General features: G+C 52.4%; 7 protein-coding genes across 7 annotated transcripts; 4 read left to right on the top strand and 3 right to left on the bottom strand.

The window, feature by feature from the left end:
• Positions 1 to 186: 186 nt before the first annotated feature.
• Positions 187 to 1,690, bottom strand: J4E84_007150 (uncharacterized protein; the record flags this gene model as incomplete). The annotated part of the gene is made up of 3 exons (XM_049389736.1): positions 187 to 1,041; positions 1,091 to 1,205; positions 1,254 to 1,690. The coding sequence occupies 3 exons, from the start codon at positions 1,688 to 1,690 to the stop codon at positions 187 to 189; spliced, it is 1,407 nt and encodes a 468-aa protein (XP_049242480.1).
• A 1,914-nt stretch (positions 1,691 to 3,604) lies between these two features.
• J4E84_007149 (uncharacterized protein) lies at positions 3,605 to 5,292 on the bottom strand (the record flags this gene model as incomplete). The annotated part of the gene is made up of 4 exons (XM_049389735.1): positions 3,605 to 3,914; positions 3,969 to 4,591; positions 4,656 to 4,739; positions 4,798 to 5,292. 4 exons carry the CDS (start codon positions 5,290 to 5,292, stop codon positions 3,605 to 3,607), a joined length of 1,512 nt encoding a protein of 503 aa, XP_049242479.1.
• Positions 5,293 to 6,839: 1,547 nt separating this feature from the next.
• Positions 6,840 to 7,868, top strand: GNPDA1 (Glucosamine-6-phosphate isomerase 1; the record flags this gene model as incomplete). The annotated part of the gene is made up of 4 exons (XM_049389734.1): positions 6,840 to 6,842; positions 6,931 to 7,302; positions 7,349 to 7,522; positions 7,572 to 7,868. 4 exons carry the CDS (start codon positions 6,840 to 6,842, stop codon positions 7,866 to 7,868), a joined length of 846 nt encoding a protein of 281 aa, XP_049242478.1.
• A 727-nt stretch (positions 7,869 to 8,595) lies between these two features.
• On the top strand, positions 8,596 to 10,627 carry J4E84_007147 (uncharacterized protein; the record flags this gene model as incomplete). The annotated part of the gene is made up of 3 exons (XM_049389733.1): positions 8,596 to 8,612; positions 8,665 to 9,348; positions 9,400 to 10,627. The coding sequence occupies 3 exons, from the start codon at positions 8,596 to 8,598 to the stop codon at positions 10,625 to 10,627; spliced, it is 1,929 nt and encodes a 642-aa protein (XP_049242477.1).
• Positions 10,628 to 11,268: 641 nt separating this feature from the next.
• YPT2 (GTPase Ypt2) lies at positions 11,269 to 12,100 on the top strand (the record flags this gene model as incomplete). Its single annotated transcript, XM_049389732.1, has 3 exons — positions 11,269 to 11,298; positions 11,420 to 11,687; positions 11,778 to 12,100. 3 exons carry the CDS (start codon positions 11,269 to 11,271, stop codon positions 12,098 to 12,100), a joined length of 621 nt encoding a protein of 206 aa, XP_049242476.1.
• Positions 12,101 to 12,646: 546 nt separating this feature from the next.
• Positions 12,647 to 20,514, bottom strand: J4E84_007145 (uncharacterized protein; the record flags this gene model as incomplete). Its single annotated transcript, XM_049389731.1, has 8 exons — positions 12,647 to 13,942; positions 13,991 to 14,930; positions 14,979 to 15,465; positions 15,516 to 16,050; positions 16,100 to 18,776; positions 18,823 to 19,130; positions 19,177 to 19,880; positions 19,929 to 20,514. 8 exons carry the CDS (start codon positions 20,512 to 20,514, stop codon positions 12,647 to 12,649), a joined length of 7,533 nt encoding a protein of 2,510 aa, XP_049242475.1.
• A 530-nt stretch (positions 20,515 to 21,044) lies between these two features.
• On the top strand, positions 21,045 to 21,450 carry COX16 (Cytochrome oxidase assembly; the record flags this gene model as incomplete). Its single annotated transcript, XM_049389730.1, has 2 exons — positions 21,045 to 21,311; positions 21,367 to 21,450. The coding sequence occupies 2 exons, from the start codon at positions 21,045 to 21,047 to the stop codon at positions 21,448 to 21,450; spliced, it is 351 nt and encodes a 116-aa protein (XP_049242474.1).
• Positions 21,451 to 27,512: the final 6,062 nt, after the last annotated feature.

The following is a 27,512-nucleotide window of genomic DNA, read 5'->3' as shown; positions in this document are numbered from 1 at the left end:
ATGTATCCCCAAAGAACGCCAAAAGGGAACCGTGTAATGAAGCTCCCATATGCTCTTCGTAAAGGTCTCCATGCTAGGCTGTAAAGTGTTTCTAAATTGGAAGAAGAGAAGGAAAGAAGATCTTGAGAATGTATGTACAATGATGTTGCTAGAAGGGTATGAAGTCAAAATGCTTTCGCGTTATGTTCACTGTCCTTCGAGACAGCAGACAGAAACAGCTGCACCGTAGATAGCCGACTCAACCGCAATCTCCAACGAAACGGAATTTGGTTCCGCCCCGGATGCAGCAGTCAGCTCGTGAAGGTGCGACTGACATAGCTCTCTGAAACAGGGATACTTTTCAATGACAGAGCCGTTGCAACCAATGCTCATCCGACCAGCGGATGCAGGAGTCAAGCCCTCAGACTCCGTTCTAAGCGTCCATAATGCATGAATACCCGTTGCGAGGAAAGCGGCTGCGCGATGCGAAACGAGTTGCGAGACCTGGCGGACGAATTGGATGTCGTTGTAGGTGGGTGGCTTGCTGAGAGGGTGTTTGGACTGAAAGAGGGCTGTGGCGCTGGTCAAGTTCTTGGAGTCGTCCATCTCCATGGCGGCAATGGTGCCAGTGTCGAGGGTGTAGGTCTCAGCTAGTTGATCGGGGATTTCTCCACTGAACAAGCCTGCTTTTTGGACGGCTTCTACTAGGATCAATCGAACGATCTCTCCGATATATCGACCACTGATCATGTGCTCGAAAGGCTGGAAGTCGGGTCGCATGTGTGCGTCGTTGAGCTGGTCGTCCCATCTTGTTGTGGGGAAGACGCCTTTGCCGAACATGCTGCACTCGGTGTTGACGAGTACGTGAGTAGCCTCATCTAGCCATTGCTGTGGGTAGCCCTTGTACTTGGTAGTCGCAAGTGATGAGACGGGCAGGTGTACGGATATGTTAAACCCAGTCCCTAAGATTACGGCAAAACGCGTCGAAGGGTCTTCGTAGGCACGTGATAGTAGGGTTGCTGATGAGTCGTTGATGATGGAGTCCATGTGTACGGGCAGACCCTTGAAGGCGTTAGTGATTGCAAATACTGGGTTGATGACGAAGTCTTACTCTCTTTCTGCATGGTGCCATGATTAACTCGCTCAAATCTTGACCGAGAACACCCTCTGTCGCACGGAACCCTTTCCCCATGGCTAGGAGATTTGCGCTTCGACTAGATGTTTGCCTGGCAACAGTCAGTCAATGCAATACCACATGCGTTGCGGTAACATACTCAACAGGAAATGACCATGCCAGACCCATAGGAAAGCTCTTCTTGTCGGTGGAATTCTGCAGAAGAGGATCTGCAAGCGCATTCTGAATCTTCTCGGCCATCCACTCAAAGAAATCGTTGCCTCTTCTTTGCCTGACCTTCTCGTCGATCTTGTAGCTTTTCATGACAACGATGTGCATGTTCTTGGCGTCGGGTCGTCTACCGTTTAGCTCCACCAGTGCGATACGGAACGTTGAGCCGCCGACATCGAGAGCCAGATAGGTCCCCTTTTCGAATCCGGAGGGAAGCTTGTGGTTGTATGAGGGCAACATGCAGATATCGCTCGACTGCAACTTGGGGGCGAACTGCGCCTGCAGCCTCGTAGACATGTCCAGCATCTTGGCAGTTGCGAGTGGTGCCTCTAACAGGCGTTGAATCTCGCGAAGTAGGTCGTCCATTGTGCGGTCGTAAGTCCTGAGTCCATCCCGTACACGTCTTCTTGAAGTTGTTGACGGGAGCACAGAGTGCAGCAGCGATGGTAGCATGGTGATTCTGTCGAGAGCTGCGAGAAGCCCTTCCCAGAAATCAAGCATGAATTGTTTGTACCAGCAACGATTGTTGTTTTCGATTGACGCTTGATGCAAGTCACGAGAGTTGTTTGACTCTGGAACGAGGGTGACGCGGCCGCTCTTGCGCTTGAGTCGAAGAGGTGGCATGGAGGGGCAAGGCAAGTCCGGCAGACGGTGACGATGGTATGATTTGCGAACGAATGTTGTTTGTAGACGCTCTATTAAATCGCAAATGTCCAGCGCGAGTGTTCAAAGTCTGAAAATGTCGTAGTGAACGGAGACTAGACGCGGGCCGGGAGCATTAGTGAACCGATGTCGCAAAAGGCTCTTAAGCATAGTTGTATGGCTTCTCAGAACATCAAAGAGGTTGTATCCACTAGCGAACGTAGTTAGGTATTGCTCCGGGGACTGGTATGCGAGGCCTGCTGCTGGGGCACGGCAGGCAAGCACGTATGGGCGATCGCGGGGGCCAAAGAGGAAATGGAAACAGGGAAGGAAGCCGGAAGGGCCTGATGTATTGGCGGTGGGCGGCAGTCAACAGCGTGTCGCTGGCGCCAGGCACGCTGGATGGATATGCGGAAACATGGCGTTGCTGGCATGTCGAGGGTTGGTGGGGTCTCGTAGAAGTTTGACGAGCGGCCATTGCTACGGTACGGTTACATCTGCTGGGCGGCGACGTCCACTAGCGCATTGGGACGCGAATCCTGCCGTAAGCGTTTACGATGGGACTTCGGTGGACGACTTAGCCGCGGTATGATTCAACCATATTGCAGGCTTTATGCGCCGGTGGCGATCATCGCAGAGCTTCACGTGGGCTCCAAACGGAGCAGCCAGTAAGACCAGACGGCGTTTGATGCATGACGAGCGGAGAGCACGTGCCTCCCGCTGTCTAGTGCCAAGGCTCGATCAGATCTGACTAGCAACTTCGCGGCCGTTGAGTCTCTGAATACTTTCAACCCCAATAGAGTGCTCAACATTAAAGATAGTCCATGTAGCGCTTACTCAGCGCACTTAGGCTTCCTGCATGATAGCTGCTCGAGCATCACGGGAATAGATGACACCACATACCCCTAGCGCCCCTGCTGCACGACTCCGTTGTAACCGTCTCTTACCTCGTGGCTCTCCTCGGCATGTCGATCCCGCGAGGGTGGATTCGAGAACTCGTGAGGCCCCATTGAAACATCGTATCCGGAGAGGGCGTGGGTCGCGGTCTAGCAGGTCTATTATCAGGCGTCCTGGGCAGTGGCAACCTCGGTCCGGCTCGGTGACAGATGCATCGTAAAGCTTGGTAGTCTGGAAGGGGCTATCAGCTGTCGGTGAAGTTAGTCCCGTGATGCACTTGATACGATGGGGGATGTGTAGGGCAAAGGATTGTCTCGGAGGAGGATTGGGTTCTTTGCGGCGCGTACGTGTCAAGTCGTGTTGGGGCGTAGGTTGCTGACCTTGTCCTGCACATTTCACTGGTCCTCCAAATTCTTCGGTAACAGACGCTCGGTACTTTGTTGGTTTTCGTTGGATGTCAGCGAGATGAAACGGCTGTTGTGTACCACGCCGTCCACGCCGTGACTGTGCCACATCCACACTGCATACCCTTGCACCAACAATCAACTTTGAGCATGTGAATAATGAAAGTAGATGTTCATTCGTTAGGAACATCGGGAATTGCTGTTCGTAGCACTATCACGAAACGACCCTATTCCCGCCATGCAACTCGAGCCCAGGTATCATAAACTAACAAGTACCGCTGAAGAACACCGTCATTACCCATGAAGTCCCGATCATGAAAATCATGCAAAGACCTGACTAGACCTTCTCGGCGTCACCAGGCGTTGAGTGAACAACCGCCTTGGGGGCGACTTCCGCCACTGTCTCGTCGGTGAAAGCAATGTCCTTCTCAATGGCAACGGTATCCTCAACCTTCCAGAGAATGACAGGTAGAGCAACAACCAAACTGCCCGCGAGCAGTCCCCAGTTGCTAGCAAACATGGTCATGAAGGGAATCTTGGTGTCGTCCAAACGCCATGTAATTGCACCTCCAGCTGACTGGATACCCTTGTAGAAACCAGCGAAGTTGGCGAGCTTGCGGCTGTTGTTGGTCAGAGCACCCATGAACCTGATGTTTGTTAGCATGACGATCTTAATATGTTGGTGCTTGATTGGGAATTACCAGTAGACTGAGGTTTGCCAAGCAGCATCGGAAAATCCGTAGAACATGTAGAGGACAAAGGGGCCGGCGTAACCTGCGTCAGACCAGTCCTTCTTCTCGTTTGTCTCGTCCTCTGCCCAGGCGCGGTCGTAGGTCTTCTGGAACATGTATCCGAAACCCCAGATGATCATGATGGTGGCGAAAAGTACACCCCACGCAGCCTTAGCGCGAGTGGTACGGCGGACACCCTTAATGTCGAGCGCGTAACCAAAGACGTAGGCACCAACGATCTGCATGATGTAGTAGACGACGCCGTTGAGCGCTCGGGTGCGGACGTTGAAGTATGCAGCATTGATCTCGGTGAAGTGGTAGGTGTAGAACCAGTTGGATGCCAGGAACATGGGGAAAAGAAGGATGATGTACGGGTCGGTGAAGAAGGTTTGGTAGAGACCAACGATTTCCGACTTCCACGACGGGTGCTTCATGACGATGACCTTGGAGCCATCATCGCGGATGACATCCTTCGCGTCGACAAGGGTCCATGAGAGGGCAGCGCCGAGGATCGTGAGGACAAGGAAGCCGACGTAGGTACCGTCGTTGACTGTACCGGCAGTCTTGGTGTTGATGTTCTGACCCAGCGGAATCTGGTAGAGTTAGCGTGTAGTTCTCAACTAGACTTCTCAGGGTCTCAAAGTAAAGTAAACATACCAAACTGCCGATAACAGCGCCAAGGTTGAAGATCATCCAGAACCACGAAATGTAGCGACCCTTGGAATCCTCTGGCGGGTACGACTGCAGAGGTACGAAGTCAGTATATGTCTCACATGCACTTCGTGCAGTCAAAACTTACCATCATGATGGCGCCCTGCGCACACCATAGCAGACCCGCGCATACACCGAGAAGAGCACCGGCAAAGGTAGTGAAGCCCAGATTCTGAGTGTGGTTGTAGCACAGGTAGGAAGCAACGTAGATGGAGTATCCGACGCCTCCAAACGACAGAGCAGTGCGAATGCCAAGCTTGTTGGTAAAGGTGCCGGCAAAGAAGCCGACAACAGCAAAGGTCGAGTACAAAGCCGTGTTGGCCCGGTTGTTGGCAGTCGGGTCAAGTTGACCGCCACCACCCATGCCGTTCAGAGCATTGAACATGCCCGGGCACATGAAGCAGACGAAGGAGACAATGACCAGCTGGACGGGTGGTGACGCGAACCATGGCAGCTTGAAACCGAGAACGGTGAAGCGTCTGTATTTCCACGAGGCAGGGAGCTCATTTGAGTTGGTGTCAGTCAATGAGTGCTCTGGAGAGTTGACCGCGTGCGGAGGCTGTTTTTCCTCGGTGGTCGCCATGTTGATGCCCGTGAGTGTGGGTGTTGTGCCGGCGATTAGCGCGCGATTCGGAGTTGAGCCTTGCGACAGACGGAGATGTGCACGTCGTCGTTGGTGCAGAAGGTGAGAGCAGACAGGCTACAATAAAGATACTAGATGCTCGCGCTCAGACCACACGACGGTAGCAGCAGACTATAATTAAACGAGGGTTTGGATACGAAGGTGAAGGCGAGGGGCAGTCAGTTTTAAGCAGACCGTCAGCTAGGGTCCTCACACGGTCCATTCACGACCAAATCTCCCCAGCCAACCTGCATCGGGGTAGCGAGGCGGACACAGCACGCGACACAGCCTGGCCTCCACAAAGAGATAAACGACTGCAAGCCCACACAAAGGTGACAGCCGTCGGTCAAGGATTCGCTGGCGCAGGCTGACACTGCACAAAGGGCAACAAGCATCCGTGTTCCGCAGCGCCAGCCGTATGTACAACGCCGTCAGCAGCCTTGAGCGCCGGCTACAGGTGCCCGGACTGTGGCCGTCAGTGGTTCTCGGGACAGCCATCGAAGGTCAAAGCGGGGCGTTGCAGGCCTGCTTATCGACGATGCATGGATCTGCATGCGCCTGCGACCACATTGTTGGTTGAGCCCCCGGTCCTGGGCTGAGTGGGCTGCGCGAGCTAGAAGACGCCCACTAGAGCCACAAGTGCAACGCTCTCCGCCCGCCACCACCCGAGTCAGAAATGTAACATTGTCCTTTTGCGACTCCATCAGCACCAAGGCCTTATCAGTGACGCCTGCTATCGTGATGTTCGTTGCTGGCTGCCCGTGACGGCTAGTTTGCGGCCCACGCCCGGCTCAGTTCCCACTGCTATCACACGCGATGGTGATGACCACGCCCCGCTATGCTCCTGTAACATTGCACATGGCAGTGAACTGGGGTCCACGGCCCAAGGTGGTGCAGATAGGCGCGTTGTACCACTACGTTCACCCTCAACCGTCCATTGCATGACGCACCGCGACCATGCGGACCGATACAGAGAGCGCTGCAGAGAACGTGTTCAGATGCGGAAAGTTTGGCCGTTGTCATTTCGATGAAGAGACGTTGGATGATGATCGAGCTCACGATCCTACCTTGCCCCAGAATGACGTGAAGCTGTTCAAGTCCTCATAGAAATCGCCCTCATCCCGCTGCAGGAATGACCTTGGACCCCTCACTCCGCACACAGTCCTTGCAAGTGGCACAAACAATACATACATCATGTATGAGCATGCACACCTTTGTTTTCTGACACCCGGCTTACCGCTTATAGGCGGCTAATCATTCGAGACGATCCAAGGGCTGCGTCCCAATACATCGCCGACTATGTCATTGGTGCATTCCTCGCTCCTTCGTTGTGTCTTAATATCGACTAACGCCGCAGCATAGAGCGCATCAACACCTTTGCCCCAACACCAGAAAGACCGTTTGTCTTAGGTCTGCCTACTGGGAGCAGCCCTGTCCTGATCTACGAGCATCTTGTACAGCGCCACAAAGCGGGCCAAGTCTCCTTCCGCAATGTGGTCACGTTTAATATGGTACGAACTACCGCCCTGCATATGGCGCCGCACCCTTGCGTCCAATGTCTCACAGCAGCGTGATGTAGAGTGATGCTGACCCAATCAGGACGAGTATGTCGGCATCCCGCGTGATCACCCCGAGAGCTACCACAGCTTTATGTATAAGCACTTCTTCTCCCATGTCGACGTGAAACCCGAGAACATCAACATCCTCAACGGGAACGCACCTGACCTGGAAGTCGAATGCCATGACTACGAAGAGAAGATCCAACGTGCTGGTGGCATCGAGCTGTTCCTCGGCGGCATCGGGCCAGATGGACACATTGCCTTCAACGAGCCTGGTTCCAGCCTCAAGTCTCGGACCCGCGTGAAGACTCTTGCATACGATACCATTCTGGCCAACTCAAGGTTCTTCGGAAATAACCTCAATCAGGTGCCGAAGATGGCGTTGACCGTGGGCGTGCAGACTGTCCTTGATGTAAGTCATACCGCCAAGTGCTTCGACGATGTCTAATGTTCCTCAGGCGCGCGAAGTCGTCATCATCATCACAGGCGCACACAAGGCTCTAGCCCTCCAGCGGTGCATCGAAGGCGGCGTGAACCACATGTGGACGCTGTCCAGTCTCCAGATGCACCCGCACCCGATGATCGTCGTCGACGAAGACGCTACACTGGAGCTGCAAGTCAAAACCGTCAAGGTACGCCCACCGACACCCTTCTCTTCTAGTCGTCAACTAACACCCTCAGTACTTCAAGAGCATCGAGCGCGTAGGCTCCGAACTAGGCATGCGCCAGAAGCTCCCCAGAAAGCGCGACTCGCTTGTGGACGAGGGGACCCTGCTAGCCCCTGACCAGCCAAACGGTATCAGATTGACTGTGCCGCAAGTTGATCTCTCCCGTTCAGCAAGTCCCGTGCTGGAGCCAATGAGCGCCCGTCTCTCCGACGACGAGGCAAGCGCTTTGCAATTGCGTTCCATGGAATCGGATTTGGACGATGTCGCTGATCAGCCCTCGGTCCGAATGAGCGCTCGCGTCGCTAGCTAGCACCTCTACCACTGTTTCGAACCCGACAGGCTGTGGAAATTGGATGGACGCCGTTTTTTTGTGCCTTTGTTTGCTTTTAGGGGAGACCGCTAGACTGGTTCTTGGGTCGGAGACGAGTTTCCTGTTCGAGATGGTGTTGCTGCGAGTGCATTGTGGCACGGTCGGTCGGAAGCGTCCAGCAGCCAGGTCTGGTTGCAGCCGCTCAATAGTCTGGCTATAGTTGTTTGTTATTATAGAAGAATTGCTGCGACGTCATAGAGAAAACTGCGAGCGATGGTAGATTCACTGTCATGCGGACTTGCTTGGGGTAGAAGGCACCGTCGTTAGAATGAGCGATAGGCATCGGATTAGGGAATGGCGTGTCAAATACACTCGAATACCAATTTAGTTTTCAAGTCCAGTTGCATTAGCTTGATCCCCTAAAAGGCGTTTATGTGTTCGCGTTATCGGATGAGTAGGTTTACTCAGGTTTATCGAGTGGTAGACGTCGGAGCATGTCACATACAAACATCGCATTTGTAGCTGGCTCGTCTCTGTGTGTTGGAGAGAAGGAAACATGTGGCAGGAAATGGAAAGTGCGTGCAACTGGCGGTGATGGATTGATGGCAGGCCTAGAACGTCATTGGCAGCGGGTGGGGGCGCGTCATCCCGGTTCAGATCTCCAGATCCCCTCGTACCAAAATAATCCCGCCGCATCCTCCATGTGAGAGCTCACGCGCCGGTAGCCATGTCTTTCGTGGTTGAGTAAGTTGAAAGTATTGACATGGTGCAATCGTCTCCGCTAACAGACTGGTAGCCAAGTGCGTCGGATTGACAGCCAGCTCGACCGGCTGCAGCTGTCGGCGACACGACAAGGCAGCTTCTCCATCACCGCCGAGGAAGCCCACGACCCCACCAAGACGACACGAATCGCGCACCTGCAGTACCTCATCAAGTCGCTCTCTACGACCGCGTCATCCAAACACAGCCTTGTTTCCATCGCACGCATATCCGAGACGCTGCAGCGTGCCAACATCGCCAGCAGCTACGAGGATGCGAGCTACGAACATGAACTGGAATGGCTGCTAGTCAGCAAGGCGACGACGCAGGTGTACGGACAGGTTCTGAATACGATATTAGAACAGACTATCCCGTTGGAAGACGACCTGTGGTACTGGGACGATATCCTCTCCACCTACCGATTCGCTGGGCTATACTCGATACAAACATCGCCCGTTCGGGTGTGGAAATGGTCGCAGGAGATATATCGCGACGTGCGGTCGAGGGGTGGCCAATTGGCTGATGGGTGGAGCCAGTTTTACGGCCTTGTCAAGGATGCGGTGCAAGAGCGCAGCATTGCCAACATCCAGCGAAGGGTCGTGAGCCCGTTGGCGCTGGTCAGAAACGAAGGCAGGAGAAAGCGCGCAGCATTGAGGAAGATACGGCTCATCAACGCGAACGCGCTCGGTGTGCTTCTAGGCGAAGGGCTGGGTAACGAGAGGTATGCTACCAAACGACCGTGTACAAAGTGATCGACTACTAACCATCCCAGTGTACACGACGATGGCACCCAATCTCCCCCACTGCTCGGCGCACAAAGCGGACACAGATGGAAGAGCGTCATGGCTAAGAACATCGCGCTGATGGATGCCGTCATCCAAAGCGTGAACGCTGCAGAGATATCCGTCAATAAGTTTGACGATTCTGTTGCTGGCATTACTCAAGATGATCAACTCTACTCGCTGCACGAACCCACCGGAGAACGCACGGCAACCACACTCAAGCCAGCGGATGTAGCAGAGCGACTTCAGTACCTGCTCCAGGAAGCGTTGCCTGCCTACACCTCAGACTTCAACGCTGTGGTCAAGGAGAACGGACGTCCATCTATCCTCATCCGGTATTGGCTACCTGCCACCATGCTCCTCGTATCCTCGACCACTATCCTGCGTATATTTGTCAACCGAAAAGAAGAGATTTTGGCCTGGGTACGCGAACTAGGCCAGACTGTAATCGACTTTTGGACAAATTGGGTCGTGGAGCCTGCAATGAGAATCATTGGTACCATCCGCCACAACGAAGATAGCGAGGTTTCCATCATGAGCAAACGAAGCTTGGAGTCTGACCGTGCAAGCCTTGAGCGCATGGTCATTGACTTTGCGGTTAAGAACCCTGAAGGCCCCGCCTTAAACGAGACTCAGATTGCCGATATCAGGGCGAAGGTACGCGAAGGCGATCTGACTACGGTCTTGAGATCCTACGAGAAGGACATACAAAGTCCGGTCAAGGGCGCGATAGTCGGTAATCTAGCTAGTGCGCTGCTCATCCAGGTGCAGAAGACCAAGGTTGATGTGGAAGTCGCGATGAGCGGTATTGACAGCATTCTCAAGAGCCAGGAGTTGCTCTTTGGCTTCATCGGTCTGACGCCTGGTGTTCTCGTCAGTATCGGCGTCTACCGATACCTCCGAGGCGTCTTCAGCAGCCGTAAAGGCGTCCAGATGTGGGCGAGGCAGGGCCGCATGCTGCTCATCCTGCGCAACATCGATCGCATCCTTACCAGCGCAACACCCACAGAAGACGGCGAAATTTCCTACAAGGATCACGGTCTCCTCCTCTGCGAAGTGCATCTCCTGCGACAGGCTGCGAGTGGCATACTACCCCGACGCATCTTCCACGACTTCCTGGTAGAGATAGATGAGCTTGTTGATGTGAGGAGTGGGCTGCAGCGACAGCAAAAAGTAGTTGAGCGCATTAGGTGGGCGTACTCAAAATGGTTTACTTGAGGGCGTCTTTGCAACTGGGATGATCCAGTCACAGCGCATTTATGATCAGCGTACATACCCACTTCAATACAAACATACGAAGAAGCTTGTAATTTGGAACCGTGTTCTCGTAAATGTAAGCGGAACATGACAGATCAGATGTCTACTATCCAAGACTAGCTCAACAAGTATCGCGTGGGTAGGTACCGAGGCCAAAACAAAACCTAGAAAATGAGGCTCTTCAACGCCAGCACATGACCGTGTCTCGTGTGCTGGGTGGTGATGCCGGTAGTGACAGCCGAGTCAAGGCAGATGCGCAGTTGCCACCAAGCCAGCCGCCGCTCGTCACTCGCAGACGACAGCTGCAGTGACGGAGGTGGTGAAGCCCGTGCGGACTATTGGCGCTAACGTCCAACGTTGGCCAGCACCTGTGAACTCGCTCCCACGCCGTTTACTTCGCTGCCTGCTGTTAGCCACACAGCAACATTCACCCCAAGCCCGCCTGTTCTCACGCATACAACATATCATCAGGCTCGAGTCTATCACCGCCATTCTTCCGCAACCACGCAACCACCGCCAGCTCCACCGCACACCCCAAACCGGCGGGCGCCAACTCCGCAACCACCTCCGCTCGATAACGCACCCCACGACTCCATATCAAGATGGCTGGCTCCAGGAATTATGACTTTCTCGTAAGCTTCGCCCTATGCCTCTTTCTGACATGCGCCTGCCCAGCTTCCGCATACATGCTGGACCCTGAACGCCCCTCCACCGCCTATACACAGACCCACACTAACACTCTCCCCCGCGTAGATCAAACTACTCCTCATAGGCGACTCGGGCGTAGGCAAATCGTGCTGCCTGTTGCGCTTTAGCGAAGACTCGTTCACGCCCTCGTTCATCACCACCATCGGCATCGACTTCAAGATCCGCACCATCGAGCTCGACGGCAAGCGCGTGAAGCTGCAGATATGGGATACCGCCGGCCAAGAGCGCTTCCGGACCATTACCACGGCGTACTACAGAGGTGCCATGGGTATCCTGCTAGTTTACGACGTCACGGATGAAAGGAGCTTCAACAGTACGTTCCCGCCGCCCACCCACACACCTTCTATCATCCCAGCTTAACAGGCCGGAATGTCTCAACAAAGAAAACACTAACACCACCCAGACATCCGCACATGGTTCTCCAACGTCGAGCAACACGCCACCGAAGGCGTCAACAAGATCCTCATCGGCAACAAGTGCGACTGGGAAGAGAAGCGCGCCGTCTCCACAGAACAGGGCCAGGCCCTCGCCGACGAACTCGGCATCCCCTTCCTCGAGGTCTCGGCCAAGAGCAACATCAACGTCGACCAGGCGTTTTACAGCCTCGCCGGCGATATCAAGAAGCGCCTTATCGATACCGCCAGGACGGATCAGACCGCCGCTCCCAAGGTCGATGTCAGTGGGCAAGGTGACGGAAACGCGGGTATGGGCGGGAAGTGCTGCTAGAAAGGAGGAGTACTCGGGGAGAGAGAGGGAATAAGAGGAGATGGACATTTTGGACTGAGATTGTCAGGCACATGGAAGGAGCGGTTAGGCTATGGATGCGAGGGACAGACATGCTACGGCTTTGATCTGATGGGAGCAAGAAGCAAGCTTGGGTCCGAGGGTACGGAAGAGACGATCGCACGAAGACGATGCTTACACGACTGAATATCCGCTCGAGCGAGTCCCTTTTGGGTAGCATCAACCTCTTTTTCTTAACGAGTTTGTGTTACAGGCGTTGGTCTCTTTTTTTTTATCCGGGTTCCAAAGAGAATGGGAGTACCTACCTTTATTTTACAATTACGTATTGTAATGCCAATTGTATATGCACGGAGTCTTGTCTGCAGGGTGTTGAAATGGGGTGTTGACAGTCTTGTGCATCTTGGGACGGTATGCGAAACAAAGAACGATACTGATTTGCTAATACCTCATCTAGCAAAACACGAACTAACGATACCGACATACACCCCTCCACGCATACCCCGACTTTTAAAACGAAACACAACAACACTAAAAGAAAGCACACCACCCAATATACATACTCGCCAAATTCATCGGATCCACCGCCATAGCAATAAGCGCATCAACATAGCCCTCCACACTCAACGGCACACTCTCCCCCTTGAGATACCCATTCACCTTCGTGCGTGTAATATCCAGCACCTCCTGCGGCGTATCCGGGACGCCAACAATCTTCTTACGACGCTTGCCTCCCAGGAAATCGGCCGTGGGGTCGTGCACAAAGGTTTCAAGGATAGTGATGAGCGTGTCTTCGTGCTGGCGGAGCAGTTTGTAGGTCAGTTCAGCGGCTTTGCGGAAGGGGCCTTCGACGCCTTGGGGGCCCATGGCATCGACCATGTTGTGCGTGAGGCGGAAGGGGACGAGTTCGGGTTTTTCGAATGTGAGACCCTTGTCGAAGAGGCAGTTGAAATCGACGTGGAAGGTTCCGCCGTCGCCTTGCTCCAACAGCACGTTCTCGCCGTGTCGATCTCCGAGACCGAGGACGTGGCCAACTATGCTCATCACAGCGCAGGACCTCGTGTATCGCAGACGCGCCGCGAACCAAGCTTCCGGCTCAGGAAACGTCTCAATAAACCATCCGTGTAACACAGGCACGAATTTACCGAGGATGCGTTCAGTGAAGATGGGGATCTTAGACGGCGACGACGAGGCTTCGTTGAGGAGAAGGCGGATCTCGCCGTAGTCGATGGGAATGGCCATCTGGCGGTAGAAACGGAGGATGATGTCGCGCATGGGCTTGAGGCCTTCGACCCATTCGATTGCGCCGCATTCTTCGTTGAGTGGCGTAACAGCGTAGGTTTTGATGTAGAGGCGCCGTTTGCTGGATTCGATGTCTTTTTGGAGGGCGCGGTTGATCATGGCGTTGAATTCCATGAGACGTTGGTCTTTGCGGAGGTCGTCTTTGGGCTTGCAGAGGAGGCCGTAGGAGCGGCCGTCTGAGCCGCGGACGTTTAGCTTTCGGGGTCGTTGGAGGGAGGATAGGACTAGTACGTCGTCGTCGAATGATTGGATGGTGATGGCGTCGGCTGGGAATGGGTTGTGGCGACGGATAGTCTGGCTGTCGTTGCCAGCAGGCAGATTTGGGAGTAAATTGGCTTCGATCGGGACAACTAGCGGCGTAGGAGCAAGCTTGTGGTTGAACCCCAGATCCCTTGCTAGACTCACGTGTGCTATCCGTGATTCTATGGGGGCATCGCAAGCCGCTAATAATGCGTCAGTAAGACGCTGCCCTTGTATTATGAGGGCCTTGAGGTCGATAGCAGCCCCTTTTCGCTTTGATGCGTCCTTCTTCTTGTTAGCTAATTTCTGATCTTGACCAGATCGAGAACTTACGCGTAGTCGTTGCAATACGGTAGCGCCCCGGGCCCTGCGGTCATCCTGCGTAGAGTGGAGAACAGCGAGCAACGCCCATAGCGCCTGTTGCGGATAAGTCGACGCGACTCGTATAATGATCGTCTGAAGAGCATCCCAAACGCTCTTATTCGGATGGCTGATGCGTGTGATGATCTGCGGGAAGGCGGTGTACCATGCGAAAGCAGGCATCCGCTCTCCGGCGTAGCGCTTGAGGTATTTGTTGATGTGGTCGAGGTAGTTGAGCCGATGCTCGTGAAACTCCTTGTCTTTGGCGGTCTTGGGTGTGCTGCTCATAACTTCCATACCCATGTCCAACCACAGCGTAAGTATCTTAGGCAGGGTCTGGTAGTAGTACTTCGTCCCGTATACCGTAGAGCGGACAAAGTTCTCGATGACTAACTTGATGAGACTACCAGCAAGGTATTCGGAACTTTGTTTTGTTATCGGCTGTTGCTTCTCTGACTCAAGTAGCTTCAGATACCATCGACCCAGGTAGTAGTGACCTTTGTCCCAGCGGGGATAGGTTTGCACTCCAGTCACATACTCTTCCTTCAAGGACATTGACTGTGTCTGGCCCGCGCGATCTAGCCATTTAGCGAGCAGGAGCTGAGCATGGCACTTAACCTTGTTCATCGAATGCTCTTCGCCTCGACCGGCTGTAGTTACTGAGACGTTAATCGGCACTGTGTCTTCTTGCTGGAACGCGTTGCTGTCGATAGCGCCACGAAGATTTTGTATCGCTTTGCGATGATGGCCTTCTTTCCATAGAAGTTTTGAGTACTCAATCTTAGACGCGTTGTCTCCAAGTCGCTCGGCATGAAGAACTGAATTGAAAGCTGTAGTCATGAAGCCTCCCTTGCGAGCCAGCCTTCCGGTCGTGAGCCACGCGGAAGCAACGTCAAGATTTGCGAATTCGATGCTGTTCTCTGTTAGTGGCCGTAACGAATGCCAGATGTGATATACTTACCGAGATAGCGTCATAGCGGCGCGACGTAGTCCCAGAAGGTATTGCTTGTCTGATGTGTACGCCCCAATGATGTCCAAGCGTCTGTCCAGATTTTCGAGAATGGTTTCGCGGTCTGTTACAATCCCACTACCCATACCGCTTATAGTCTCAACCTCGTACAGCGCATGCAGTTTGACCAGATGATCATGCGATGCTTGCACAGACGTTGTGCTTGATGGAGACATGCTCTTCGCCAGGAGTTCTCGTAGCTCTTCGATGATGCCCTGGAAGTCTGGGCGGCTGTTGTGACGCAATGCCAATAGCGCTCTACCTATTCCAACATTGAAGTCCGCGAAAAGGCTGGAATCAACGCTACCGGTAGCAGTAAGAAGGCGTTCGAGTTGTTCCCATTTGCCAGTAGACCAAGCGGCTTCTGCTGCGAAAGGTAACGTACTGCTCGGAAGCGAGTTAGTCGCATGGAAGCCGTCTACATAGTTGAGAATGGAGTCTAGATTCGTCGTTAGCTTGTCTTCGTGAGATATGCACGTACTGACTCACCGTATTGACCAGATTCCTTCAAACAAGTGAGGAGATTGATCTGGGTCTCGACATCGTTCGGTCTCTCAGCAAGTGCAATCTCGTACCAACTTTGCGCCGCCGTCCACCGCCCAGCTTTACGATCCTCGAGGATCTGCTGCTCGGGATTGAGGATTTTGAGATGAGCTGATATTCCTTCGATACAATCCGGCTCATCGATGTGCGCGTAGATCATTTGCAGATGTTGTAACAGTTCGTCCTTCTCGTGGAATGGCTGATTCGATTCAGCCTTCATGTCCCGCTGCTGGCGCACGTACTGTTCCCAGTGGAACAGGGCACGTGCGTACGAACCACATTCTACAGCTCTTCGAGATATGATTTCGGCAGGAATGAGCTGGAGAACCCCCTCTACGCGACTGAGCTGCTTGATGGCGTTCATCTCGTCGTCCTCGGAAACACCGCGCCCCGTCTTTCCTGCCATCGTTCTCGCGTCAGTAACGGATTTTCTCTTCTCTTGTAACCACGAAGAAAGATAATCCAATGTCTGGAAGACATTCTACGAGGTGTTAGCAAATGCATTCGATGGAGTAGTTGTAAGATCTTACCTCGCTACACTGCTTGATGATCGAAACTTCGTGCTGCTCCGAGGTATGTATATCGGCCTGCAGCACCTGCAAAAGCTCTCGTCCTACATTCTCCATGTTCTCATCGTTATCTGATACGATGACATTCAGAGCTGCAAATGGAAGTATGAAGGTAGCTATCGAGAGATCGTATCCTTTGATAATTCTGGCTAGAACAGGGAATACCATCTCAACGTTCACACCCTGCCCCTTTCGCAGCAGGTCGTGAACAAAGGTCTGGAGCCAGGTGCCATGACTGATCTTTGAGTTGAATATCGGGTATGTCGCACCCTCGTATTGTATTGAGGTGTTCACATTGACGGAGTATTTCGAATCAAGGAAGGGAGTTAATACAGTTCTGACAGCCTCTGGGATCTCATTCCAGCGCTGAGCCTCTGTACTAGCCTGCGAAGATCGGGGCTTTGCTCCACGGAGTGCACTAAACCCACAGTGCTTGAGCATCTCCTGCATAACATAAGCGATCCAGCCTTGTTGTTTAGCATTTGTGGTAGAAAGGAAGACCTTGACCAGGACTTGTTCGAGAAGCAATGCCACGAAATCGATGTCCTCGTCTCTCCGTGCGAAGTTCGAAAGCATCAGGACGCGCTTCTTTTCACGGACTGTTTCCACTCGATATGGATCAAGACCACCGATGATACCAAGGCACTGAGCACAAAGGATCGTGATGTCTGAGTGGTCTTCCGAGAAACGAACGCTGGCATCGAGGAGTGATCGCGTCAATGCGGCCAAAACCGGAAGAGGCTTTTGGCCAACTATCGACTGATGCAATTCCTGCTGATTGGCATCCAGAAAAGGCACAAGCTCGATCAGAGCCTGACGCACCACGACTGATGTTTGGTCTTTGCATCTATTGCTAAAGGCTTGGAAGACCTTGATGGTCTCAATCATATCTCTGAACTTTGCCAACTCGCCTTCAATCTTGGAGAACATTGGTATGCCGGCCAGTGAGGGAAGATATTCGACTCTAGCTCGAAGCTGGGGGTTGTACTGGCTTATGATGCTTCCGACAGCTTTATGGGCTTTGAGCTGCGTGTCGGAAGAGAACAACGACCAGTGTTGTACAATCAGTGCAAAGGTTTGATCCACGACTAGCATTGTTTCATCTCCATCAAGAGCTGCCAGAAACGCGGTCCAAACGGTGAATGTGTCGTCGCATAGGTCTGGATCTCCGATGGCTGATTGAAGACAGGCGCGGATCTGCGGTAACGCGCCGTTTACGCTGAAGCGTGCAAGGGCGATGAGGTCGCCGATAGCAGCTATGCAATTTTTCCTCTCGGGCATCGTATACTGTGCGGCTTTACCCTGCGCGCTAGGAGCCGCGATAACGTTCGAAAGATATGCGATGATACCCAGAATATGCGTCTCGCAGAAGGCATCTAGGTTCTTGGACTTTGACGTCGATTTGCGCTGTCCTGATTTTGTATCTGGTGCGAGCGACGCCAGCGTGCTGAAAGCGCTGTAGTATGGCTTCTTACCGACTCCCTCTTGGTCTGCAGCGAGCCTGAGTATCTCGATAGCAACACCAGTGATGTCTAGGGCAACCCACGAATCAAGCCTGTTGTTGCTGCTCTCTCGGATAGCAGGCTCAATAGCTGCTAACGTTTCCATTGCTGTCTTTTCAACATCGGCAACGGGCTGTGATAGTAGCAGAGCAAGTATCTTGGAGAGGTTGCCTCTTGGATACGTCAAGACGTCGATGATAGAAGCCTTCCGTGCTTGGGCGATCTTTTCGATGATATCTCTTCTTTTGCTCAGAACGAGATGCGGAAGGGTATCCGCTTGCGTCAGTACCAACAACTGGCGAACGTTTTGCTCGATCAGATCTGCCAATTGCTGGGCTTTCTGGGGCTTTTTGATGTAGTCTTTGATCACTGAGAAACCGATAACCTTCCAATAAGGACTCAAGAGCTGCATCGTGGACATGGACAACCCTTTGGCGATGGTTTCAAGTTCGCGGTAAGCCATACCGCACACCAGTGCGTTGGAATGACCGAAATATTCGACCAAGTGATGTAATATGATGGGTAGCTCGAGCTCCCCACAAGTCAACGCTGTTCGGCCATACGCGATGATTAGCGTCTCCTGGTCGGACAGAACGTCGCGCTGCGCTAAAGCGTCCAGGAACTCGATAAATGACCGCCGATTCTTACTGCGGGTATTTTTGGATATATCGTCCCGCAGAAAAACCATCAAGGAGCTTGTTGCGGCAAGCTTCAGTTCTCTCAGAGATCTACTCATAGACGCAAGCAGCCACTGCCCTAGCTCACAAATCTCGAGAGACAGATACTCAGAGTCAGATATGTGGTTATAGACACGGCCAATAGCGACAGCCATTAGTATCCGAGCTTGCTGCGACTCCTCAAATGCTGGCTCTTTGGTTATGGTAAGCATGGCGGCAATGACTTCCTTCCAGCTCTCGCTATCGTCCTGTCTGTTCCAGTATGTCATCGCGCTTCGTTCATGGCGAGAATTCGTGTCGCATAGCATGCAGCTAAGCGACTGCACTGGCTGCGATGTAGACTGGGATAGTTCTAGACACCGGGAACCGGCGCATGCAATCTTCGCAAACGCTGTCATGAGGTCCACTTGTACACGTTCATTTTGTTGATCGTCGTCCATCATAGAAGAGTATCTTGCCCTGCAGCTGTCAGCAGTGTACATTTAGGTCAACTTAGACAACTTACTCGATGATATTGTGGAGATTGGTTAGGTTGAGAACCGGGGAGTCATGGGTACTGCCATTCAGTATCATCACGAGTCGTTCATAGGTGGTATGATTGATGTCTGGAGTATCCAGGAGCTTCTTTCGCCGCTTCGCAGGCCTTTCCTCATTGCCCAAGTTCAACATCCGGAAGCTTTTCAGGATTGGTGTCGATTGTTCGGAAAGTTGAGCATCCGAGAAACTGCCAGTATCACCCTCGCAGAGCTCTCTTCGTATGTCCGCAATGTGTATAGGCCATATACCTGGTGCGGTCCAGAGGCAAAGGGAGAGCTAGATTCGATCAGCATGGACAAAAACTGCGGTGTTTCACTCATACCTGCAAGTCTTTGTGAAGCTGAGAGAAGTGTTCAACATCCTGACAGGCTCTAGCTACGATAGCCTCAACGTCGTTCAGAACGACCGATCTGCTCATGTTCTTTCGACGTCGTGTGGCTGAGTCGTCCATTATTGGCGAAGTAAGAACACTGCGTAACCGGGTAAGGACGATGGCTAGTCGCACTTGAATGACTTCTGACGCTAACTCTGGCGCTGTCGATAAACCATCAATGAGATCGCTGAGACTGTTGATAAGCGACTGTGCATTCTTCAGTGATTCCAATGAACGGTCTCCGGGGGTGCCTGCAGGAAGGAACAGAGTTTCGAGTAGCTGCAAATATGCGAGCGTGATTTCATTGACGAGGATGCCTCTCTCCGAAGTTGCCGTCCAACGCCGAAAATGCTTCCACAAATCTTGAGCACTGTCGATGATCCATGGTACATGGTGATCTAGGGAGCTAGACGTCGCCGACGCTCTGCCCTGGGGCGGATCAACACATGCCAGGGTGGTGAGAAGACAAAAACCGGCATGGATAGCTCCGAGTCGCGAAGTAACTGCTCGCTGCAGATCATGGGGCAAAGCAATGATTTGTTGGCTGTCTGGCCAAAAGTCGCTGATGCTGTTTGACGATGGTAGGAGTAGGTTGAAAGACAGTACAGCTGCCGAAGCTGGATCATCCATGGACCGCAGCTCTGTCAAAATAGCTAGATAGACGTGAGTACTCGCATAATAAAAATCAGGGTAGTACTTACTTTGCGCACATGATCTGTAAAGCTGTGAGACTGCTGCAGCGGGACGCCAGAGGGCAGATGTTCGTGCGAGCGCGCTTAGGCAGAGATGCAGTATTTGGCGTACATGTTCGTGCACATAGGTGAGTGCTTCATTTGCTAACAGGCCCAATAACTTAGGAACCAACCAGAGAATAAGCGGAGGACGAGAAATGCTGTCATCTTCGGTCTCTCTAACGCTCAGCAGCAGATGTGGCTTTTGTTGCAAGATGAAAGTGAGTGCGGCAATACTGTCAATACCCTGCTGTCTCTGCTGGTCCTGGGCGAACGGATCATCTTTGAACAAGCCTTCAAGTCCTGCTTCGGCGATGACACTTATGAGCGCTACGAGCTGTGCATCGGGCTCGTCCGTGTTTGGGTGTTGGAGAAACTCTTTGACCAGCTCACCAAAGCTGACTTTGGTTGCCTCGCCCTGCCACGCATGAACGTTTGACGCATTATTGACGATTTGGGCCGCAATGGTCGACGGTGGGGGCACGCCATTCGAGTTGCCGTTAGTCACAGGTGGCGGTGCCATCCGCTGAGTCGAGCTCCCGCCTTTGCGGGCCATGATGCACGTTACCGATGTGGCATGTCGGATAGGTAAGGAAAGAGTGAAATCTTGGCAACTGGCTGCTGGCGATGATGCTGGGTCTTTAGACTCAAGCGAGCGTTCGTAGCAGTCTTGACTGATTCAAGATGGTATTGACGGTGGATTCGCCTGATTGGACGCTGGTGGGGTTCCTGTCTGCAATTTCCGGCGTGGCGCTCGTGGGCCTTCAAAGAGTGTCGTCTCGCGTTATTAATACGTGGCTCCGTCTGCAATCGCGCAGTTTGCGATATGATCGGTGGTTTGACGAGTGTGTGGGGTTTGCTAAGAGGATGCATGGGTTTACATGGACGCGAAATCACGTAGTCACGGGACCGCGCTAAGCCCGATCTCGGGAAAGAGCGCTAGGTACTCCGCAATTCGATATGGAAGCATCGAACCACCCTCACCCAAAGCACTGCGCCTGCAACCCCGAACGGTATATACGTCAAGCACGCATACCAACACCCATATTGCATAATTTTGGGTCGAGCACGCCCTAGACCGCAGCCATGCCTGGCCCCTTCACCTCCAAATCCTTCAGCGCCACACTCCCCAACTCGCTCGCCGCGAAGTACCGAAAGTCGCTCCAAAAGCACCCCTTCCTACTCTTCGGCCTACCGTTCCTGTCTACGATACTTCTCGGGTCGTTCATGTTGACTCCCGCCACCGCGCTGCGATACGAGCGATACGATCGCAAGAACCAGCAAATCACACATGAACAGGCTATGGGCCTGAGAGGAGAGCGGAGGAAGGTGAACATGAAGGATGAGTATTACGTACGTATACAAGGAAGTAAGATGATTGGTAAGGGCTGGACTGACAATCGCGCAGAGATTACAGGCGAAAGACATAGACGACTGGGAGCAGAGGCGTGTCAAGCGGCTACCGGGCGAGCCAGACGGCACACTTGTATGATCATGCTATGTACATACATAACAGCACTAGATACGGCGTTACGGAAAGCGATTCGCAAAACAAATTCGATACCTCTACACAATACAAACCTCTCCACTCCTTTCGATGCACACGCATCACGTTCGAAAGCGCACAGCTGAGCTGGTCGGGTCGAAGGCATAATGATCGCACTTATACCATGAAAGCCCACGCTGGGAAATATCCAAATACCACAACGTAGTCACTTCAGTCCTGCGTCCTCACCTCGATCGATTGGAACCGGGTCCAACGAAGCTGTAGTCGAGAGATTACTATCCTGACAGCCCTGTGGACGTTGAGCTGCCAGGTTGTGAGCCTTCAACAACTCGTCCTCCTTTTCGTGGCTCGTTTTTGATCCGTCTAGTCTCAGCCACAATCCGCCATGATACTTGAACGTTCGATCTGCGCTATCGTAGTGATACCATTGCTTACGACCCGCGTCCCATGTCCAATAATTCTGATTCATGGCTGGAGCAAGCTGAGTCGGTTCCGGCTTCATCGTGTCGAGATCGTGCTCCATATCATCGAGGAGCTTGGCAGCTACAGTACGTCTGGATAAACCATCTCTGCTCCAACCTTTAGTCGGGTCGATGATTCTCTCCATGAGATGGTCAGTTCGGTAGATGTATACAAGGGCATCGCCGCCGATTTGGGTCCCTGCGTAGATCTTCAAATATGAGTTGATGGCCTGCAATGTTGTCTTGACATTGACCCTGCGTCTTTCGAGCTCGTCGCCTATCGGCATCAGATTGGAAGCAAACCAATGTCCCAACAGACCAGGGTCTTACCAGATGGGTGAAGACTGCAGGTATCTGGATCTCTGAACTTATAGACTAACAGAATCGTCTCAAGATGACGGACTGCATACGTAATTCCGATGCTGAGATTGTGTCGTCGAGTTACATCCATGGTTCTTTCAGTGGCAGTTATGCATTTCAGAGTTGCTAGAGCCTTCCGATGACTGGAATCGGGAAACAGTTTCGGCGTGCGCTGAATGAAATGAATGAACGCGCTAAGGTACGGTGCAAAGTCTTGGGAGGGTTATGGATGCGCTTTGCTTCCCCGCTTCAGCCTTGCACCTCACGCTCTGAAGCGCCCGACTTGGGCAGCAACAGCATAGTCCCATGAGGGACCTCGCAACATCTTCAACGTACCGCGGAACTAACAAGTGTTGACGAGCCAGTTGTGGACCGCCAACGCAACGCTTACTTCCACCTCGCGTCTCAGGCTGAGAAACATACGCTCTCGCGTTCAGAACTTTTGCACAAGACTTACATAGAGCGCACGTACATGGGACTCCTAACGAAGCAAGCAGTGGCGCCGCGAGAAGGCTTCGACAGACACAAACCTCAACCATCGCAAGCTAAGATGGATATGAAATGATTCAAAGACAAGGCTGAGTTTATGATAAAGATGAAGTGGTCTCGGGTACTGCCTACACCGATTCGCTAGTCACCCCAGTGGCTTGCGTTATCGCCAAAACGAACTCATTCGAGACGCACATTCCATCAGCTGAACAATTTCAAGGTCGCCCCGCATGTCGATTCTTCCAGTTCGCAGCACGACGCTGTCGCAAACGGTCATCTAACCGCCGGCTTTCATTTGTTGGGAGGCCTTTACGCGTTTTCATCACCATGAGAATGGACTGACTACGCACCCATAATTTCGCACCATCGTGTGCTATAGTCACTGAGAGAAGCTCGACTCGTCTTATTTAAGTTAAAATACTTGATGATTTATACCGACGACGGAAAGAAGAAGACCATACGCAGGGTTCGTCAAGCAAAATTGGCAGCCGTCGATACTAAAAGCAAAAAGCAACACCCCACCCGAGTTTTCAGCTCCACAAGAGGGGGTTGGCCATCCTGAGGGCCCCTCTGACAAGGCTGAGATATGCTGACCCATACCACGCAAGCGACGGGGCCAGTCAATGACAGATATCAGCTGGCTGTTCTGCTGGACGCTTATAGCATCATTTCCGGTGGTGGCGGCATCAATTTTTTTAGGCACAATCAGGCGAATGCAGACGAGATAGCGTACTCCATATTGCTTGCGAGAGCCTCGCTGGTATGTATAAGGCTATCGCGTCCTACTCTGCAGTTCAGAACACGCGATACTCTTGTCACTATCAGATATCGCTTCGCATTGTTGAGTACCCTATGACGAATTCCGAACCAAAAGCTCTGCCGTCTTCAGCGGAACGCGATGCAACGCCACAGCCCCCGAGAAGGAACGGCTCGACTACCAAAACGCCGCAGAAAAAGAGCACAGCTACCCCCAAGCTCTCCTTCGCATTCTTCGCCGTCTGTCTCATCTGTTTGATTGGCCTGATACTTGTTGTCTACCGTTCAGACGGTCGCAGTGTCGGCACATGGATTCCTCGCCTACCGGCTGTACAGCCCTCGGTTCTCATATCTCTACTTGTAACGTTGTTTAACACGTTTGAGTTCTTCATCCTCGCTGATAGCCTGAACATTGCGTGGTGGCGCGCGTTCCAGGACGGTGCCACGCTGCAAACACTCCATTACCTCAAATGGAATGGCCTCAAAGAAACTTGGAGAGCCCTAAAAGTCGGCTTTGATACGCAGCGGCTGTTTGCAGTCTTGGCGGTCGCCTCCGTGATCAGGATATATGACGCGCCATTACTGCAGAGGTCTATCAAGTCAGTCCCCTCAGATCAAGCTGTGGCGTACCCCAATTCCTGGACGCTTCCGCATGAGATTCCGGAAGGATGGGCTGGCACGGTGGACCGCGCAGCACCTGCTGCGCTCTTCGCTACTGCAGACTTCGATAGAGTCTTGAAGCAGTGGTATACATACGCAGATATCGAGACTGTTGATATATGTGACGGCACTTGTACCGGGCCTGTTAGCGGTGCAGGGGTGACCATTGAGTGCTCATCTACCGACTATGTCATCGACCTCAGAGAAGTCTCCCAAAACCCCCAGTCGCTTTTTCAGATTGACTTCAATCGAGGGGCAGACGACGCTGGCCTTCCAGTCATGAACATGCGGCTGCTTTATGCCAAAGAAACAGATTCGCAATGCCGCGCGATGATGACCACACAGTTGTGTAATGTGCGTCTGGCTTCCGTTATGTACGACATGTATCAGCAAAACGCTTCATTCTTTCTCGATACTGCCAAGTACCCTCGGGCTCTGGAGATACAACCAGTCCACGCAAACGCATCCTCCGTCGACGGAACACCAGCAGATATACTTGCAGCCCTCGAATACTTTGGATATTACTTCTTCCAATCCAATGCCACTGTTTCAAGACCAGACGAATACCTTGGAGACTTTGATCGCGGAATTTTGTCACCCTCGTCAACTTCTGCATCTGCTGAGACATCGTTGATCTCGCTGTGTAGCACATGGAGTTCCCCTCCGTGCAAGTGGAAAGAATCCACGTCTTGGCGTTGATTCATATCGAATCTCTTTCCGTTCGATATGTTCACACGGACGGAAGCAGTCTCTTTGGCATTGTAGCTGTCGCTAAATAAGAATGCGCAATGCAATGAATTGCACGCTGTGGATATCGTGGCCCAATGGCGAAATTTCATTGACTGACAGTCATAGGGTATACGACTGAGTCGCAGGGGTGGCAATCGACTCTAAGCTCTACCTTTATGAATAGACTTCCTCACCTATAGTAGCGATTATAAGACTGTATACGATTGCTCGATCGGAGCGGTAACTAATATAGAAACGCCCCTCCCACAAGTTTGATGGTCTACTGGGCGATAGTTCTGGTTTGCGTTTGGCTATCGCAATGCCGATGAACAACTTGCAATTTTCCTTTCTTCCACCACTCCATTCGAGTGCTCAATCTATCCGCCTCACACATTAATCTGTATGATGCTAACGTAGCCCTAATAGTCACGAAGACCATAATGGCCTTCTGGTCAACTCACTCGAGCTTCTTGTTGAGACCATCAATACTTTCAGGCCACCCATGACCCCGCACTCTCGACCTGGCCATGCATGAAGATCCATCCTACTGCGACCTAGATTCTCTTTTTTTGTCTGACTTGTCTTCGCTTTGCTACAACGACACCGACTCAGAAAGTTCACTAAGTCATGCCCTTACCTAGGTAGTTGTCCACCGCCCATCTGGCCCTGGCCGTAACCGTACACGGAAACATCGTGGTGCGCCACAGTTCTAATCGGGAAACGAGCACACGTCCAGCCAAGCCACATCTTCTTTCGATAATGTCGGTCACCTAGGTTGCGGGGTAGTCTGTTGTTACAACACGCTGTTTCGCGATCCAAGAACTGCCTTTCCTCCCACGCTTTGCCTTCGCCTTCGCCTCGATCAGCAGAGACAACGGGCTCAGCTGTATGTTCAAGAGCGCCAGCCTGTTCGAACGACTTCGTGAGCCCGATGAAGATTAACGTAGGGGCTGATACACATTCATACTGGAAATATCGACCACAACAAATATGTTTAGCAGGGGTAAGCTGGAGAGAGTCGCGCTTCAGCCCGCCACAAAACGCCTCTCACAATACAGTCTTGCAGTGTGGTGACAGCTAAGCCGAGCAATGATTGATAAATGAGCAAGCGTTCGGTTCTTCGAGTCGTCTTCAGTCTGCCAGATTGATTCTCCAGCAATGGGTTCTACTTTCTACACCGTCTTCGCATTTGCACTGCTTTTCTTTAGGGCAAGTGCGACTGCTGCGTACTGCTCCAAGCTGCCTTTTGCATTCTTTACACCGCTTGCAAAGCATCCAGGTGCGCAGTCGTTCTGCACTTCAAAGTACCCGATTCCTCGTCCAACATGCTTCTTCACGACTACCATCCCCTCAACCACAACTATTTCGGCAACAGCGACTACTGAACCAGTTACGGTCACGATACCCCTAACCACAGGCGACGGTCTCACGGTTACTTTTTACAATATTATGTAAGTCTAACACTTTAGATTTATCAACGTCCCCTCTTCACTAACCTCAACCACACACAGTACTCCAGAACCCACCACCCTGACGGAGACAAGTACAGTTGCCACAACCATAACAACGTGTGCTCCAGGCATTGTTCCACGCAACAACAACAAAGACAAAGACAAGCTTGCTCCAATTTTCTCCTCGCTCCAAAAGCAAGCTGCCTCCTTCGTCAAGACTCTCTGCTCCTGCATCGAGACTACACCCGGCTGCAGCACCTCAACAATAACCACTCGCCCAACACTTTCTACGACTGCCACTGTAGTCATTACAAACGTACCCATATCAACTGTTACACTCCCAAACACCGTCATAGTCACCATCCAAACCACGCTCACCCTCGCCCAACCGACCTCCACAACGACCATAACTCAGACCGCGACCTCTACCTACTGTGCCCCACCCAAGCAAACAACTTGCGCCGGGGGCGTTAAACCTCTCGTCTGCGACGTGGGTTTCTATTGCACATCCGATTATTCCTGCGGGTGTTTGACCAACACCGAGGGTGACGTTGCTTGCGCGGACACTACCGCATATGTCCAGAGCTGCGACCAGGTCGTAAGCTGTGCATCTAGTGCAGATTGTGGGACCAATGAGTGGTGTGTGACTAATTTGTGCTGCCCAGAAGCAAAATGCTTGACCATCAAGCTCGATACGTGCGCAAATGTGCAGGCGCGTTCGAGGATCTTCAAAGCTGTCGCTGTACGTGAGCCAAGGCGTGGGGATATTTTGCCACCAAGGAGGTGATGGGAAAGCATTAGCTGTAGAGTTGTGTAGAGACAAATGGCACAGATACGTGGGGATTGTAGAAAATATAACCCCTAAGATGATATCCTGTGCAACAAATACTCCAAATATACCTACCTAGACAAATGTTGAACGAATGCCACTACAGAATCTGCAAACGACCTCTGCAATACCCACTAGAGCCGGAGTGCTCTCTGAATCGGCGAATTGCGTCAGCAAAAACATCTGGTAGATACACTCTAGGTAGAGATGAGGAAGATGGTAGCAAGGGTAGCGACAAGTCTAACAGAGGCACACGCCACAAGCAAGACCATGATCGCTCACGTACATCAAGTATTCAGCACCTCAACAAAA

The sequence above is a fragment of the Alternaria hordeiaustralica genome, assembly GCF_023758085.1.
Source record: "Alternaria hordeiaustralica strain BMP 2776 chromosome Unknown scaffold_15, whole genome shotgun sequence".
In the NCBI taxonomy this organism is placed as follows: Eukaryota; Fungi; Ascomycota; class Dothideomycetes; order Pleosporales; family Pleosporaceae; genus Alternaria; species Alternaria hordeiaustralica.
This window is presented reverse-complemented; position numbering and strand designations above follow the sequence as displayed.